This window comes from Gastrolobium bilobum, unplaced genomic scaffold (assembly GCF_033153095.1).
Source record: "Gastrolobium bilobum isolate Gb01-03AN ecotype WA unplaced genomic scaffold, APGP_CSIRO_Gbil_v1 utg123070, whole genome shotgun sequence".
In the NCBI taxonomy this organism is placed as follows: Eukaryota; Viridiplantae; Streptophyta; class Magnoliopsida; order Fabales; family Fabaceae; genus Gastrolobium; species Gastrolobium bilobum.
The window spans coordinates 1-13204 of NW_026899228.1; the positions used below are offsets into that span (position 1 = coordinate 1).

The window sequence follows — 13204 nt, forward strand, 5'->3', positions numbered from 1 at the left end:
GGATGATAGCATTACATTCCTCCGTCAGATTCACCATCTCACATTCCTGCAACCTACGCTTTATGGATAATAGATCCTTCATGAACCTTGCGTAGTTGGGCATGTTCTCTAAAGCTTCGGCAAAAGGAATGTTGATTTGCAACCTTTTGAATATGTCTAGAAACTTTGAACACTGCTGCTTCTGAATCTCTTTCTTTAATCTCTGAGGATAAGGGATTCGAGCATATGGGAAGAGATCTAATGGCTTGTTCTGTCTTTCTAGAGCTTTCTTCTTCTCCCACTTGAATAGTTTCTTTTCGGCTTTTTCAGGATTGCTTTTGTCAACTTCAATTGTATCTTTTTCCTTTTCTTTCTTCTTTTCTTCCTCTGATTCTTCTCCATCCTTCTTCTTTTCTTCGGGCTGCTCCTCTATAGGCTGAATCACTGTACCACTCCTAGTGGTGATAGCATTGCAATGCTCCCTTGGATTGACAACTGTGTTGCTTGGGAAAGTACCCTGAGCTCTCTCAGAAAATTGCTTTGATAACTGGCCAATCTGAATTTTCAGATTTCTTATGGAAGCTTCTTGATTCCGGTGTGCTGCTCTAGTCTCTTGCATGAAAGCAGATGTGTCCTCTCTGAAAGCATTTGCACCTTGAACATAATCAGAAGTGGTCTTGCATAACTGTGCAAAAGTTTTCTCCCACTCAGAAGTGTTACTTTGTTGTGGGGTATCTGGTTGCACTGGAAGGGGAGGATTGAGCTGATGATTGGATTTGTGACTCAACCCTGGATGTTGATTCTGATTCTTCTGATCATACCAGAGTCCATTGACCTCTGCTGGTGGCTTTTCAGTTGTTCTCATGTAGTCACAATCTTCAATTGCATGAGCCTCTGCACAAATACCACATTTAAAATTAGAATTATTAACAGAAGAAACTTGAGAAGAATTAAAAATTTTTGTAAGAGCATCTAATTGTTCTTGTCGTGTCTTGTGCATTTGCAGCATTTGTTCATTTTGGGCTAAGAGCGCATCATAGCCTTTGAGCTCCATAATTCTTGCTCTTCTTGGTGCAACTGGAGCAGGGGCATTGTCAAATTCTTGAGACGCTAAAGATTCCAACAACTCTAGCGCTTCCTCTGGAGTTTTTGTTTTCAGTGATCCTCCTGCAGCAGCATTCACCAGTGTTCTTGTGCTGGATGTCATCCTTTGGAAAAAGATTCTTGCCTTCTCCCATGCTTCAATTCCATGTTGAGGACACTTCCTAAGTGATCCTTTGAATCGTTCCCAGGCCTCGTACAAAGATTCGCTTTCTTTTTGTTCAAAAGCTGTGATCTCCGCTTTGAGTCTTGCCATTTTTGAAGCTGAGAAAAATCTAGCCAAGAATTTTCTTGCTAAGTCATCCCAATTGGTTATGCTTCCTTCAGGTAGAGACTGCAGCCAATCTCTTCCTTCATCCTTCAGTGAGCATGGAAATAGCCTGAGCAAGATAGCCTCACGAGGAACTCCATTTACTTTCAATGTATCACAGTAAAGTAAGAAGTTATCCAGATGACTATAGGGGTTCTCTGTGCTTCCTCCAGTGAACTGTTCTTTTTGAATCAGTTGCAGCAGTGCCAGCTTCAGTTCAAAGTCGTTAGCCTCTAAGTTAGGTCTAACAATGCTTGCCGTCTGTGGAACTCGAGTTGGGGTCATGTAATCTCCCAACGTCTTTGGAGCGAGTTGATTGTTTCCTGCCATTGATTCCTCCTTAGGTTCCTCTTTTGGTTCCGTCGAAGTTGATGCCTTTGTTTCTTTCGCTTTCTTTTCTTTTGCGTCCTTCCTAAGTTTCCTTGCTGTCTTTTCTATCTCAGGATCAAACTGCAAGATTCTTGGGTTAAGAGTACCTCGCATAAACTTAAAATTAAAAAGACAAAACAGAAAAACAGAAAAATGATAAAAATAAAAATAAACAAAGAATGCAGAAAAATAAATATGCAGAAAATTGATGCAGAATTTTAATGCAGAAAAATATTTTTGAACAATGTAAAAAGTGAAGAAAATTAAAACGTTCAATCTAAAAGTTAATTAGTTACTTCTAATGTTGACGAATTCGATCCCCGGCAACGGCGCCAAAAACTTGTTGCGACTCGGCAAGTGCACCGAAAGTAATAAAGTGTACCGGAGTACGAGATCGTTCCCACGAGGATCAGAATTTTCAAGCACTAGTTCGCTAATCGCGTCTTAGTTGGACAATCAAGAATATAGATGAAGAGAGTTGTGATTCAAAGAACTTAAAATTAAAAAAAAAAAAATAAGATCATGCAATTATGAAAATTCAGAATTAAAAGAATGAATGAAGATGATGATGTTTGATTATGAATTTAAAACAAGCGTAGTTAAGGTTTCGACTTCCCCCAATATCCTCAATATGGAATTAAACAGTCAAGAATTTGTTTCTTAATATATTGCCAATCAATTCTATCTAAGTTAATTACGGCTCAATTCCTTGTTACCATAAATCTATGTAAACTTGAAAGAACTCTAGTTTCCCGATTATTCCCCAAGAAAACATGCATTAAGATCAAGAATTTCAAGATTGCATAATTATCCTATGTCTATCCCTAGATCACAAGAATTATGATAAATTATCAAGTCAGGGTTCATGCACCAACATTCCTATTGTCATACAATTTCCCAAAATCATTCTATAAGGAACAAACTCATAGAAAGCATTAAAGACAGATAATTTATTCAATTATAAAAAGAACAAGATTCGGAGACAATTTAATTCATAAACATAACCATTCAATTGGGTTCCATCTACCCTTAACTACATAAAAGACTACTCTAGCATACTGAATTGAAAAGAAATAATAAAGAAAAGAGAACCTCAAGCCTCCATTGGTGTGATGTTGACTTGGTTCCTCAGTGTTCCAGTGCTCCGCAACAGGATTCCTCCTTAGAGTATGAATGGGGATGAATGAATTTCTGAATTGGTGTCTTGGTTCTGACCCCAAGCTCCTTATTTATAACCATTGGAGGTTGTATCCTTCATTACATCTCTCACCATATCCACATCAGATTTGTAATTGATTTTATAATTGTTTCCTTTTTCGTTTAAGATCTTGTAGATTGGTGAGAGATTTAAGACTTTGAATCTTGTTATATCCTGCTTCAATCTTCGATGACTTTCTTTCGATATGTTTCCGTTTTGGTTCCGGATATCGCAATCTGGAAAATCTTCATTAAATCACAGCAAATCTTTGCTGTCAGGAACGTGCTTGGGCGCTCAAGCGCGCTGTTGGCTGCTTGAGCGTACTGAATTGCTTCAAATTGTTGTTGTTGTCTGCCTGAGCGCGCTCGAGCTTGCTAATGGGCGCTCGAGCGTGCTCCTCGAGTCTAATTTTTGTATTCTTGGGCGCTTGAGCATGATGTTGGGCGCTTGAGCGCCCTGAATTGCCCAGTTTGGCTATTTTCCCTGCTATGAAGTGCTCGAGCATCCTCTTGTGCGCTTGAGCGTGCTATTCTGGCTCTTAACTTATAAGATTTTGACTTCCCTTGGTCCATATTGAGCTTCTACTTCTTTGTCATGATTCCTTTAGCACTTTTAGCATCAATTCTTGTGGTTTTACCTTCAAAATGCAAAGAAATATAAAACATCAGCTCAAATTCTTATTTTATGACTTATATGTTATAAAACCTTGAATTCCATGCATTCTACTACATATTTCTTGTATAATTTAGCCTAAAAACATGGTAAACCAAAGGTTTATCATTTACATGAACAAATGTGGTGTCTTTGGTGAAAAATGGAGGAAAAGGAGGGTGGCAAGGGTGGCTGCTCAGACTTCAGAAATTCTCAGGTAGAGATGTTAAGTTTCTGACCTAAAAACTTGTGCCACTCACTATATATAGCCCCATTAAGTTTAATCACACTGTGTTAGCACTAAGACCTACGCTTATCATTTTAATTCCAAACTTTTGATTCTGAACCTAGTCATTTTTCTAGGATTTGTAATATTTTTATTTTATTTTTCGCAGAACTTTGCCGGTACGCGCTTTTACGTAGCTGATATCTTATCTGACATCAATTCTCGTTATTTTGACTCCAAACTTGTTTTCCTAGTCCTATATATTTTTCTAATGATATATACATACTTTTCATAATTTTCTGGGATACTTCATCGGTACGCACTAATACCGTGAGGCAGAATCAGTATCTGTACTTTTCGTCAAAAAAGCGCCTTTCAGCATTATTAATCACTTACTATAATTATTTAAGCCTTCTCATAATTATTCAGGTCAATTATGGAATTATTTCCTAAATTCACATTTAATTACTTTAATTTCCTAAATTAATGGTGCAGGTTCTTACATTCACCCACCTTTTAAGATTTTTGTCCGCAAAGATTTAAACATATATGTCCTGAAACTCTGGATACTATCGGAGAAGCTCGTCCTCTCGCTCCCAAGTACACTCCTCAGGAGTTCTTCCTGTCCATTGCACCTTGACCATCGGAATGATCTTGCTCCTAAGCCTCTTCTCGCCACGATCGAGAATCTTGAGTGGTCCGACGGGAGTCTTTAAGTTCTCCCGAATCTCCAACCTACAACCTACAGGAATTACATACGTTCTACAACCTACAATCAGTGCAAGACGCTACTTGCACCCACCCACAGAATCACCATCTTGTATGATGCTACATACTCAGGCCTACCGTCTAGGTGGAACAACACATACATATCATAAGGCACTTGCACTTAACAGCTCAATAGCATTTCAAATATCAATACATGAAAACACATCATGCATATAAACCATCCCCCCATGAGGTATGGTGGAACCAACAATGGAAAAACCGAGGACACGAAAGCTTACCTCGCAAGCTAACAATCCAAGCCAAAGTCCAACCCAGTCCAAGGTCCACAAACAGCATTCTCGCAGTCTGTTTATACCAACAATCAATATTCATATTCTAAAAGTTCATGACATAACGACAACGTTTTTCTTTTACGTTTCATGTCATTAGGCTCATCTCAAAGCCATAAGCCCTTAATCCAATTGATTCTGACTTAGATTAATTATTACAGAGGTTCAACTTACCCAATCATGGGTCCACAAACCCAAAATCCCATTCTGTATGAACAAAACAGTGACCATCTCAAAATTCCCAGAATATCCGGATATCCATATCCGGATATCTAAAGCCCCATATCTGGATATCCATATCCGGATATTTCGTGACAGAATGCAGATTCTGTATTTCGCGAAGATATCACTTAAAGGTTGTGTTTTTAATACTACTACACGTCCAAGAATCCATTTTTTTGGCATATTTAGACCAGTAGTCATGCTAGTTACTTAATCATCTTATTAATCATGCCAAAACTTGATCTTAACCAAGAAAAACTCATGAACAAAGGTTGGATTCATACCAATGGCTCAAAACAGAGCAAAAGAGTGTTCTTTGAGCTCTCTACACAACTCCAATAGTCAGACTTCCCAAGAGCACGAAAATGACAATCAAGCAAGGACCTTTCTCTCCAAAGGTAGCTTCTTGAAGCTCAAAATGCCATCACAATGGCTCTTCCCACCCACACCAAGAAGTCAGCCCCTTGATTGCACAGAAAACAGACCCTAAGGCTCTCAAGGAAGCACTCTCCACTCCCCCTATGTGTGCAACAAGCATATACCAAGATGGTGAAAGATTTACATGAACAAAGGTGGTGTCTTTGGTGAAAAATGGAGGAAAAGGAGGGTGACAAGGGTGGCTGCTCAAACTTTAGAAATTCTCACGTAGAGTTGTTAAGTTTCTGACCTAGAAACTTGTGCCACTCACTATATATAGCCCCATTAAGTTTAATCACACTGTGTTAGCACTAAAAGCTACACTTATCATTTTAATTCCAAATTTTGGATTCTGAACCTAGCCATTTTTCTAGGATTTGTCATATTTTTATTTTATTTTTCGCAGCACTTTGCCAGTACGCGCTTTTACGTAGCCGGTATCAGTTCTGACATCAATTCTCGTTATTTTGACTCCAAACTTGTTTTACTAGTCCTATATATTTTTCTAATGATATATACATACTTTTCATAATTTTCCGGGATACTTCATCGGTACGCACTGATACCGTGAGGCAGAACCGGTATCTGCACTTTTCGTCAGAAAAGCGACTTTCAGCATTATTAATCACTTACTATAATTATTTAAGCCTTCTCATAATTATTAAGGTCAATTATGAAATTATTTCCTAAATTCACATTTAATTACTTTAATTTCCTAAATTAACAGTGCGGGTTCTTACATTCATAACTTAAAAATTTGATTAGTAGTTCACAGATCCACTTACAGCTGTTTAATTGCACTGTAGTCTTTACCGGTGTTCTTAACTGTACCCGGATTTCATAATCTTCTTAACTTTAACATTATTGGTTTAATTATGAATTGTTAGGCATAAATTGGTATTTCTTTCCATTTTTTCATCTTTTTCCCGTTCTGGGATTTTATCGGCTGCTTGTATAGCTGTACAAAATATCCGGCAGAAGTAACTTTTTCAAAATACCACAATATGGGTATCAAACTTCATCAAATCATATAATAACCTCATATATGATAATCATATAATCAAAATAGCTCTCTAACTCTAATTTGCTAACTTGGAGCTATTCTACTGATTGTTACTGCGTCAGCAGTCAAAAATAACAGATAAAAATCCACCTGTGTAAAATACCCTCAATATGGATATCAAAAATTTTTAATTTCATTCTCATTCCATTTATGACCCTAAGGTCTTCCTAATAATCTTCCATTTATTATACCTGCCAGAAATGAGCCATGATAATTGTCCAATTCAGGAACCATTGGTTGTGCTGATATCTCCTGATGTTGTTGATACCAGGGGAGTTCGCAGACAATGGTTGATCCAATGGTCACATGCTTTACCTGGGGATGCTACTTGGGAGGAAGAGGGTGACTTGAAATTGCATTATCCCCACGTAATCCTTGAGGACAAGATTCCTTTAGAAGAAAGGGCAAATGCTACGAGGGTGATTAGGAGAGCAGGTGCCCCAGCTTGAGCAAAAGATTCTATTGTAAATATTAGCTAATGTTCATTGTAAATGTTAGCTAATATTAGTAGGAGCTGTAAATATTGATGTGGCAAGTATAAAGTAGTTAGTAGTGCTGATGTGGCAAGATTGTTAAAGGTAGTTAGGAAATAAGGTGATAAAAGGAACCCTGTATCGTGGTGGGACTATTTCTTGAATAATACTCAGACTTTTCATTTATTTTCTCTCGACAGTTCTTGTTTTAGCTTCTTTTGGAATCTCTATCCTTAACATATTGTACTAAGATTTATAGTCACCTTAGTCGAAATTAACCTTCCCCTTTCCAACCATTCTTGCATTACACACTGGTGACTCTTACCTCCACATCAACATATATACTGCACTTTGCGGGATATAAAATTGTATCTCTCTTTTTTTTTTCTTTTTTTTTTTTGTAAACAGGACATAAACTTCTATCTAAATCCATAACAGTTCATATGCAAAATGATGCACATATATCAAAATAAATTTCGTGTTTTCTATTAGGGACTTACGTGGTTACTCTATTACAATATTACAATATAATTTAAAAAAAATTACAATGATATTTAAATATGTACATCTTCTATGCATGTTTCATAATTTTATTAATTAAAATATTTTAAAAGACATTATGTTGTTTTAAATATAAAAATAATTAAAATCTTTGCAGGCCGGGTTCACTATCATAACCTTTAAATAAAAGACTCAATTTCATTTTCTTTTATTTTTCCCACCTAAAAATAAATAAAACGTATTAAGCATGAGAGTGAACTTGATTAATTAAATGTAACACCAGTTGACAATTTTACTTCAAACGATAGCGTTTTGGTTGACAGAGCTAAGTTGAAGTCTTCTGATAATTATTCAAGTGATAAAGCCACGTCAGATTCTTGCATTTACCCAACTAATCATGACAGATCAGCATATAGTGGTTATAGTTGTTAGATGGGACGTTAGCTTTCTGTTAGATCATGAAAATGATTGTTTGACAAGAGAATCTCAAGTTGCTGTAAATGCTCAACCATTCATATATTTATAGGTTTTATAAGAGTTTTGTTGTAGGAAAAGTGATTGTGTAATGTTATAGAGATTCGTTTTGCGTACCTTAATTTTTTTTTTTTTTTTCTTCAAAAAATATGGGTCCCACAAGATATTGTGTATGTAAAAAAATTTGTTATGTCATGTTAAATGACAAATGCAAATCCTTATATTTATATGATTGTGCTTATTTCTGATACTTCGTTTATCTGATTTAAGAGGGATCAAATCAATAAAGTGTCACGCCATGAGGACAAGACTCATAAGAGTATCATGTAAGGGTAGAATATAATGCATGCAAATAATTGAGGTTTACAAACCTAACTTCTATTTACTGGACCATAATCTATGCTAATTAATGAACAACAACTTAATATTAGTACTTTTTTGATTTTTTCTTTGAACAATTTGAAGACACGAATGCGAAAAATATGCGGTCAGTAATTATAGTTGGATGTTGAAGATATATATAAATTAATTGATGAAGTTATTGAATCTACAATTAATTCAATAAAAAAATTTGAACATATTAATTACTATTTTTAGGGGAAATTGAGGGAATGGTTGTTCCAGTTTAATGTTAGGGAACGTCTTTTGACTCGGTGAGTATTAAAAAATACACTAAATGAAAGTTGTTAATTTAATTTTTATTTAAGGATAATAAAGTGATTATAAGGAAAAAATATTTTAAATATAAACTTACGTCTTTAAATTAATTTAAAAATTTAATTATTTATAATGTAGAGAAGGAAGAGAAAAATTAAGAGAGAAAGGGAAGATTTGGTACTTTTTTGACATCTTTTCTCTATCACCAAGTCCCTAGACATAGCCATCCCTGAGTTGCTACATCATATAACAGCATAACAAACTAATTAACAAAAAAAAAAGGAAAATATTATGGAAATAACTACTTAAAAAAACAATTAAGATCTTAAGTGCACAATTTACGTGATTCTATCGGGATTGGTACAGGGGAGCCCACAAACCTTTTGCAAGTGACTCTTTTACCAATGTGTCAAATAACAAACCATAATAAGTGGGTCAATATTATATCTCAACTCAAAACCTCAAATTTGTAAGCATATGAGTTTTTCGCAATTATATTATCCTCACTTTATCTATCTAATCAATGTGGGATTTAATCATTATTCACACTTGAATATTTCTAACAAATTCATCAAAATCATATTACATTCATGGGAGAGATCAAAATTTATTATGAGAAATATAAGAATACACAATATGTCAACACTTAAAATTTTTTCTAAACCCAAGAATGTCATATACATCGTCTCACTATTTCTCAAACAATCGGATTTTCTCAACTCTTATTTATACAAAAAAAAATAAAAAATAAAGGAATATCAATTAATAAGAAAATAATTTTCCACCATTGATTCAGCAATTATATGATATTAATTCAGGAAAAGTAATTTTTTAATCATTATAAAATTTTTCCATCAATTACATTAAATATTCTATCAATAAACTCTTTGAATTACTCTATAATGAATGAGATAATGCTATCACATGTTTGAGGGATTGACCAAAGAGACAGATATCCCACATCTTGGAATTTATAGCGAGATGTGTGTTTGTGTGTGAAATGAAGGGATGTTGAAAGGTATTGCCAAAGGAAGGCTACAATACAACCTCTACATCTGTGCAAAAAAACTGAAAAACTGGTTCAGTTGCTCTGCCCTTTGATTTAATATTGATATGACCTATAAATATCTATTTTTTGAACTGGGTTTAAATATTGAACCATTTATATTTGTGTCAGTTTTAGACTTGACTTGTTTTAATAATTGACCCAAAACTTGACCCAGACCATTTTGTGAAAAAAAAAAGACCAAAAATCACAGTAAGGCAATTTGGGGCTTAGGTTCTCTCTTCTCCCGATAAGAATGTAAACAAGCTTGTTGAAGTGTTGGAATACGAGCCAAGGTAACTTGTGCGTTCTAAATTTTAGTAGTACTATCACAAATATGGTAGAAAGGAAAATTTGATCATATCATATGAGTGATTGGAGATCAATGTGAAAATATATCTGCGATCCAGTTACTTTGATTCTAGAAGGGATTACAAATTCATAGACTTTGATTTTGATACAACATGTGATGCGATAATAGTTATTCTGTCTACCTGAAGATTTTATGTGCTATAAGCCTCCAAGATTCAATGGGATAGTCAAGAAATGTGATAGATTGCAGACACTAGTGTTGATTAAATAAGAGTTAGTTATACTACAAAAATTATTCGTAAATATCTGTTAATTTTAATTTCTTACATTGAGTAAATGGAATCCTTACGCTGATATTTTATGGGATAATTTTATGTTTGGATTGTTTTTTTTTAATTTATCATCAATTTGAAGCTTTTTGGTGATCCAATAAAATCATGATAATTGCTAATTGCAAATATCAATTATGAGTTAGAATGAGCTACCCATGACACTGATTAGTACCATGAAATAGTAATATTAGCACTTTTTTTGAAGAATTGGTATTTATTCAACAAATATCAAATTTATTATATAATTTATATATTTTAAAACAAATAAATAATTAAATTACTTGAGTTTAAAAATTAAATCAATAACTATAAAAAAATCAAATAAAAAATAAATTTTGAAACCAAGTCAAAAGTGAGTAAGATCGGATTTGACTCGATTTTGAAATTATGTCAGACTCACTTCAAAAATCAAGTCAGGTCAGTTTTGATCTAGTTCTGAATCAGTTCAAAAAAAGTTCAAATCGAGTCAAATCTGACTTGGATCAAATTAAAATAGATCGGATTAAAATACTTGACCTATAAAATTAAGTTGAGTCGGGTCGACACAAAAATCCGACCCGACCCATGCACAACCGTAATCTCTACTACCCAAATGCAGTTGGTAACTGCAAGCCTTGTTTTCGCTGCACTGTGAGTAGTTAAGTTTTGTTCAAGGTTTCCAGCTACGCATCCTTCTCTTCGTCTTTTCCCATGGCTTGATGTTATTTTTTAATTTTTTTTTTTTTTTTTATAACAATTTTTTAATTTTTAAATTTCTCTGTTTCATTGTGTTTTATTTTGCAGGTGCAAGCGAGGTTTCTATTTATGTACGAGAAACAGAAACCATGAAGTGGTGTATTGGGCCGAGGCTAATAATGATGTTGCAATTGGGCTCTTTATTGTATTTTTGGCTTTTAAGAACAAAGTAATATTATTTTGTAGCATAGAATTATACTTACAAACTACATTATCTATTCTAGGAAATACAAACACTTAAATATGTATTTTTCTGAGTGTATAGTGTAGTTTATAAATAAAAAATTTATAAATATAACTTACCCTTATTTTTTATATTTTATAAGAAAAAAATGTACAACCATTATATAAGGGACATGATCATTTTGTTGGAATATTCACTTGAGGGGGAGATTATTAGAATATTCAAGTTTGATGAGTCTCACATTGGTTGGTAATGGGCTAAGTAAAGTGCATATAAGTGGAAGACCTATGAACCCAATGTAAGGTTTTGGATTGAGACATAGTGTCTGACCCACTTGTTATGTTTGGCCTAACTTAGTCCATTGATGGTGGTTCCCCGTTACGGGCTCCTTCTGGACCCGCCCGACACATTTGACACTATTGTCAAGCTAAAAATTTTTTACACTAAATCTTAACCGTTGATTTTCATCAATTTGACAATTATAATTTATTGAGAATTTAAAATTAATTAACAAGTGTGACTGATAAATTATAACCGTTAAATTCACGAATATCAACGGTTAAGATTTGATGTTTATTTTTTTTAGTTTAATACCGGTATCAAATGATCCTACTCCTATATATACGGTATAAGAATAATAAATTTTACCCCAAATCTTAACAATTGATTTTCATAAATCTAACGGCTATAATTTATCAGAAATTAATAATTAATTAATAAATACCACTCAAAAAAATTATATATAACCATTAGATGCACAGAAATATTGTCAAATATAATGTCACTTAGTAAGGTTCGACGTGGTCAAAAATTTTGTATTGTGTTTTCCTGAGAATACATAGTGCAAATGTTAAAATTGTTTTTTTTTCTCTCTTCGTCACCAAATAATTTCTAAAAATTTGTTCAGAAGAATGAGAAAAAAAAAGCAACTTTACAAAGTTATAATTCTGAAGAGAGAAAAAAAAAGCTTTAACATTTGTATTATGTATTCCCGGGAATATATAGTACAAAACTTTTGACCGCACCAAACTTTACACAAGTAACATTACAAATCATTTTGTGATATATATATATATATAATATATATTCTAATTTTTATTGCTAATATTACTTTGAACAATGTTGACAAAATTGGGTAATACCAACAATCATAAAACCTAAAACCTTAGGATGTTATATTAATTTTGGCTCGAAATAGTGAATTGTCTCTCTACTTCCTAATTTATAATTAAGTGCACAATATAATTGTTGTTCTTGATTAATTAAAGAATGGTGTATTTCTAAATGATGATTCCATTAAAAAATTCCTCAAGGGCATTTTATGAAATAAAACATAAAAGTATCAAACCACTATTTCATACTTCAGTCCTCAATTTCATTTGTATTCGGGTTGGATGACTTTGGGTTGGTTTTATTATGGTTTTAATTTTCAGAACTCGAAACCCGACCCGAGCCCACCCTGTTCTTTAACTTTTAACCTCACGACGCGAAGCAATCCAGTTTTTTGGATCATGTGGGGTCCATCAAGTTGTTAGGCAGTGAATTAATGACCACTCTCCTCAAATAGTTCATTCTTACCACTCATTCGTAAATTCCCACAGTCTCAATCAAATTATATGATTCTTACTTAATCTATTTTTTTTTTTGGTAAACTACTTAATCTATTTTTAACCATTATATGATTCTTACTTAACCTATTTTTAGCCAATATCATTCCCAACACTGCTGAACTAAATTTTAAAAGGCAATTAAAAATTTATATATAGTAACAAAGTCAATAGAAGTGTTATTTGCACAACTTCACTCCCACTTTTTATTTTTTTATTTTACGTATAAAGTTCATCTCCGTTGGATAGTAAACATATTTCAAAAACAACATATATTACATTATTACAAC

General features: G+C 33.7%; 1 protein-coding gene and 1 non-coding gene across 2 annotated transcripts; one reads left to right on the top strand and one right to left on the bottom strand.

Moving 5' to 3' along the window:
- Nucleotides 1–143: 143 nt before the first annotated feature.
- On the bottom strand, nt 144–1720 carry LOC133288614 (uncharacterized; the record flags this gene model as incomplete). Its single annotated transcript, XM_061486415.1, has 4 exons — nt 1416–1720; nt 1021–1355; nt 430–873; nt 144–300 (listed from the first exon to the last, which is right to left on the bottom strand). Coding segments are annotated over exons 1-4 (1241 nt in total), but the record flags the coding sequence as incomplete, so codon positions are not given.
- On the top strand, nt 1224–1330 carry LOC133288616 (small nucleolar RNA R71). Its single transcript, XR_009748382.1, has one exon. It is a non-coding gene; the product is annotated as a small nucleolar RNA R71 (small nucleolar RNA).
- Nucleotides 1721–13204: the final 11484 nt, after the last annotated feature.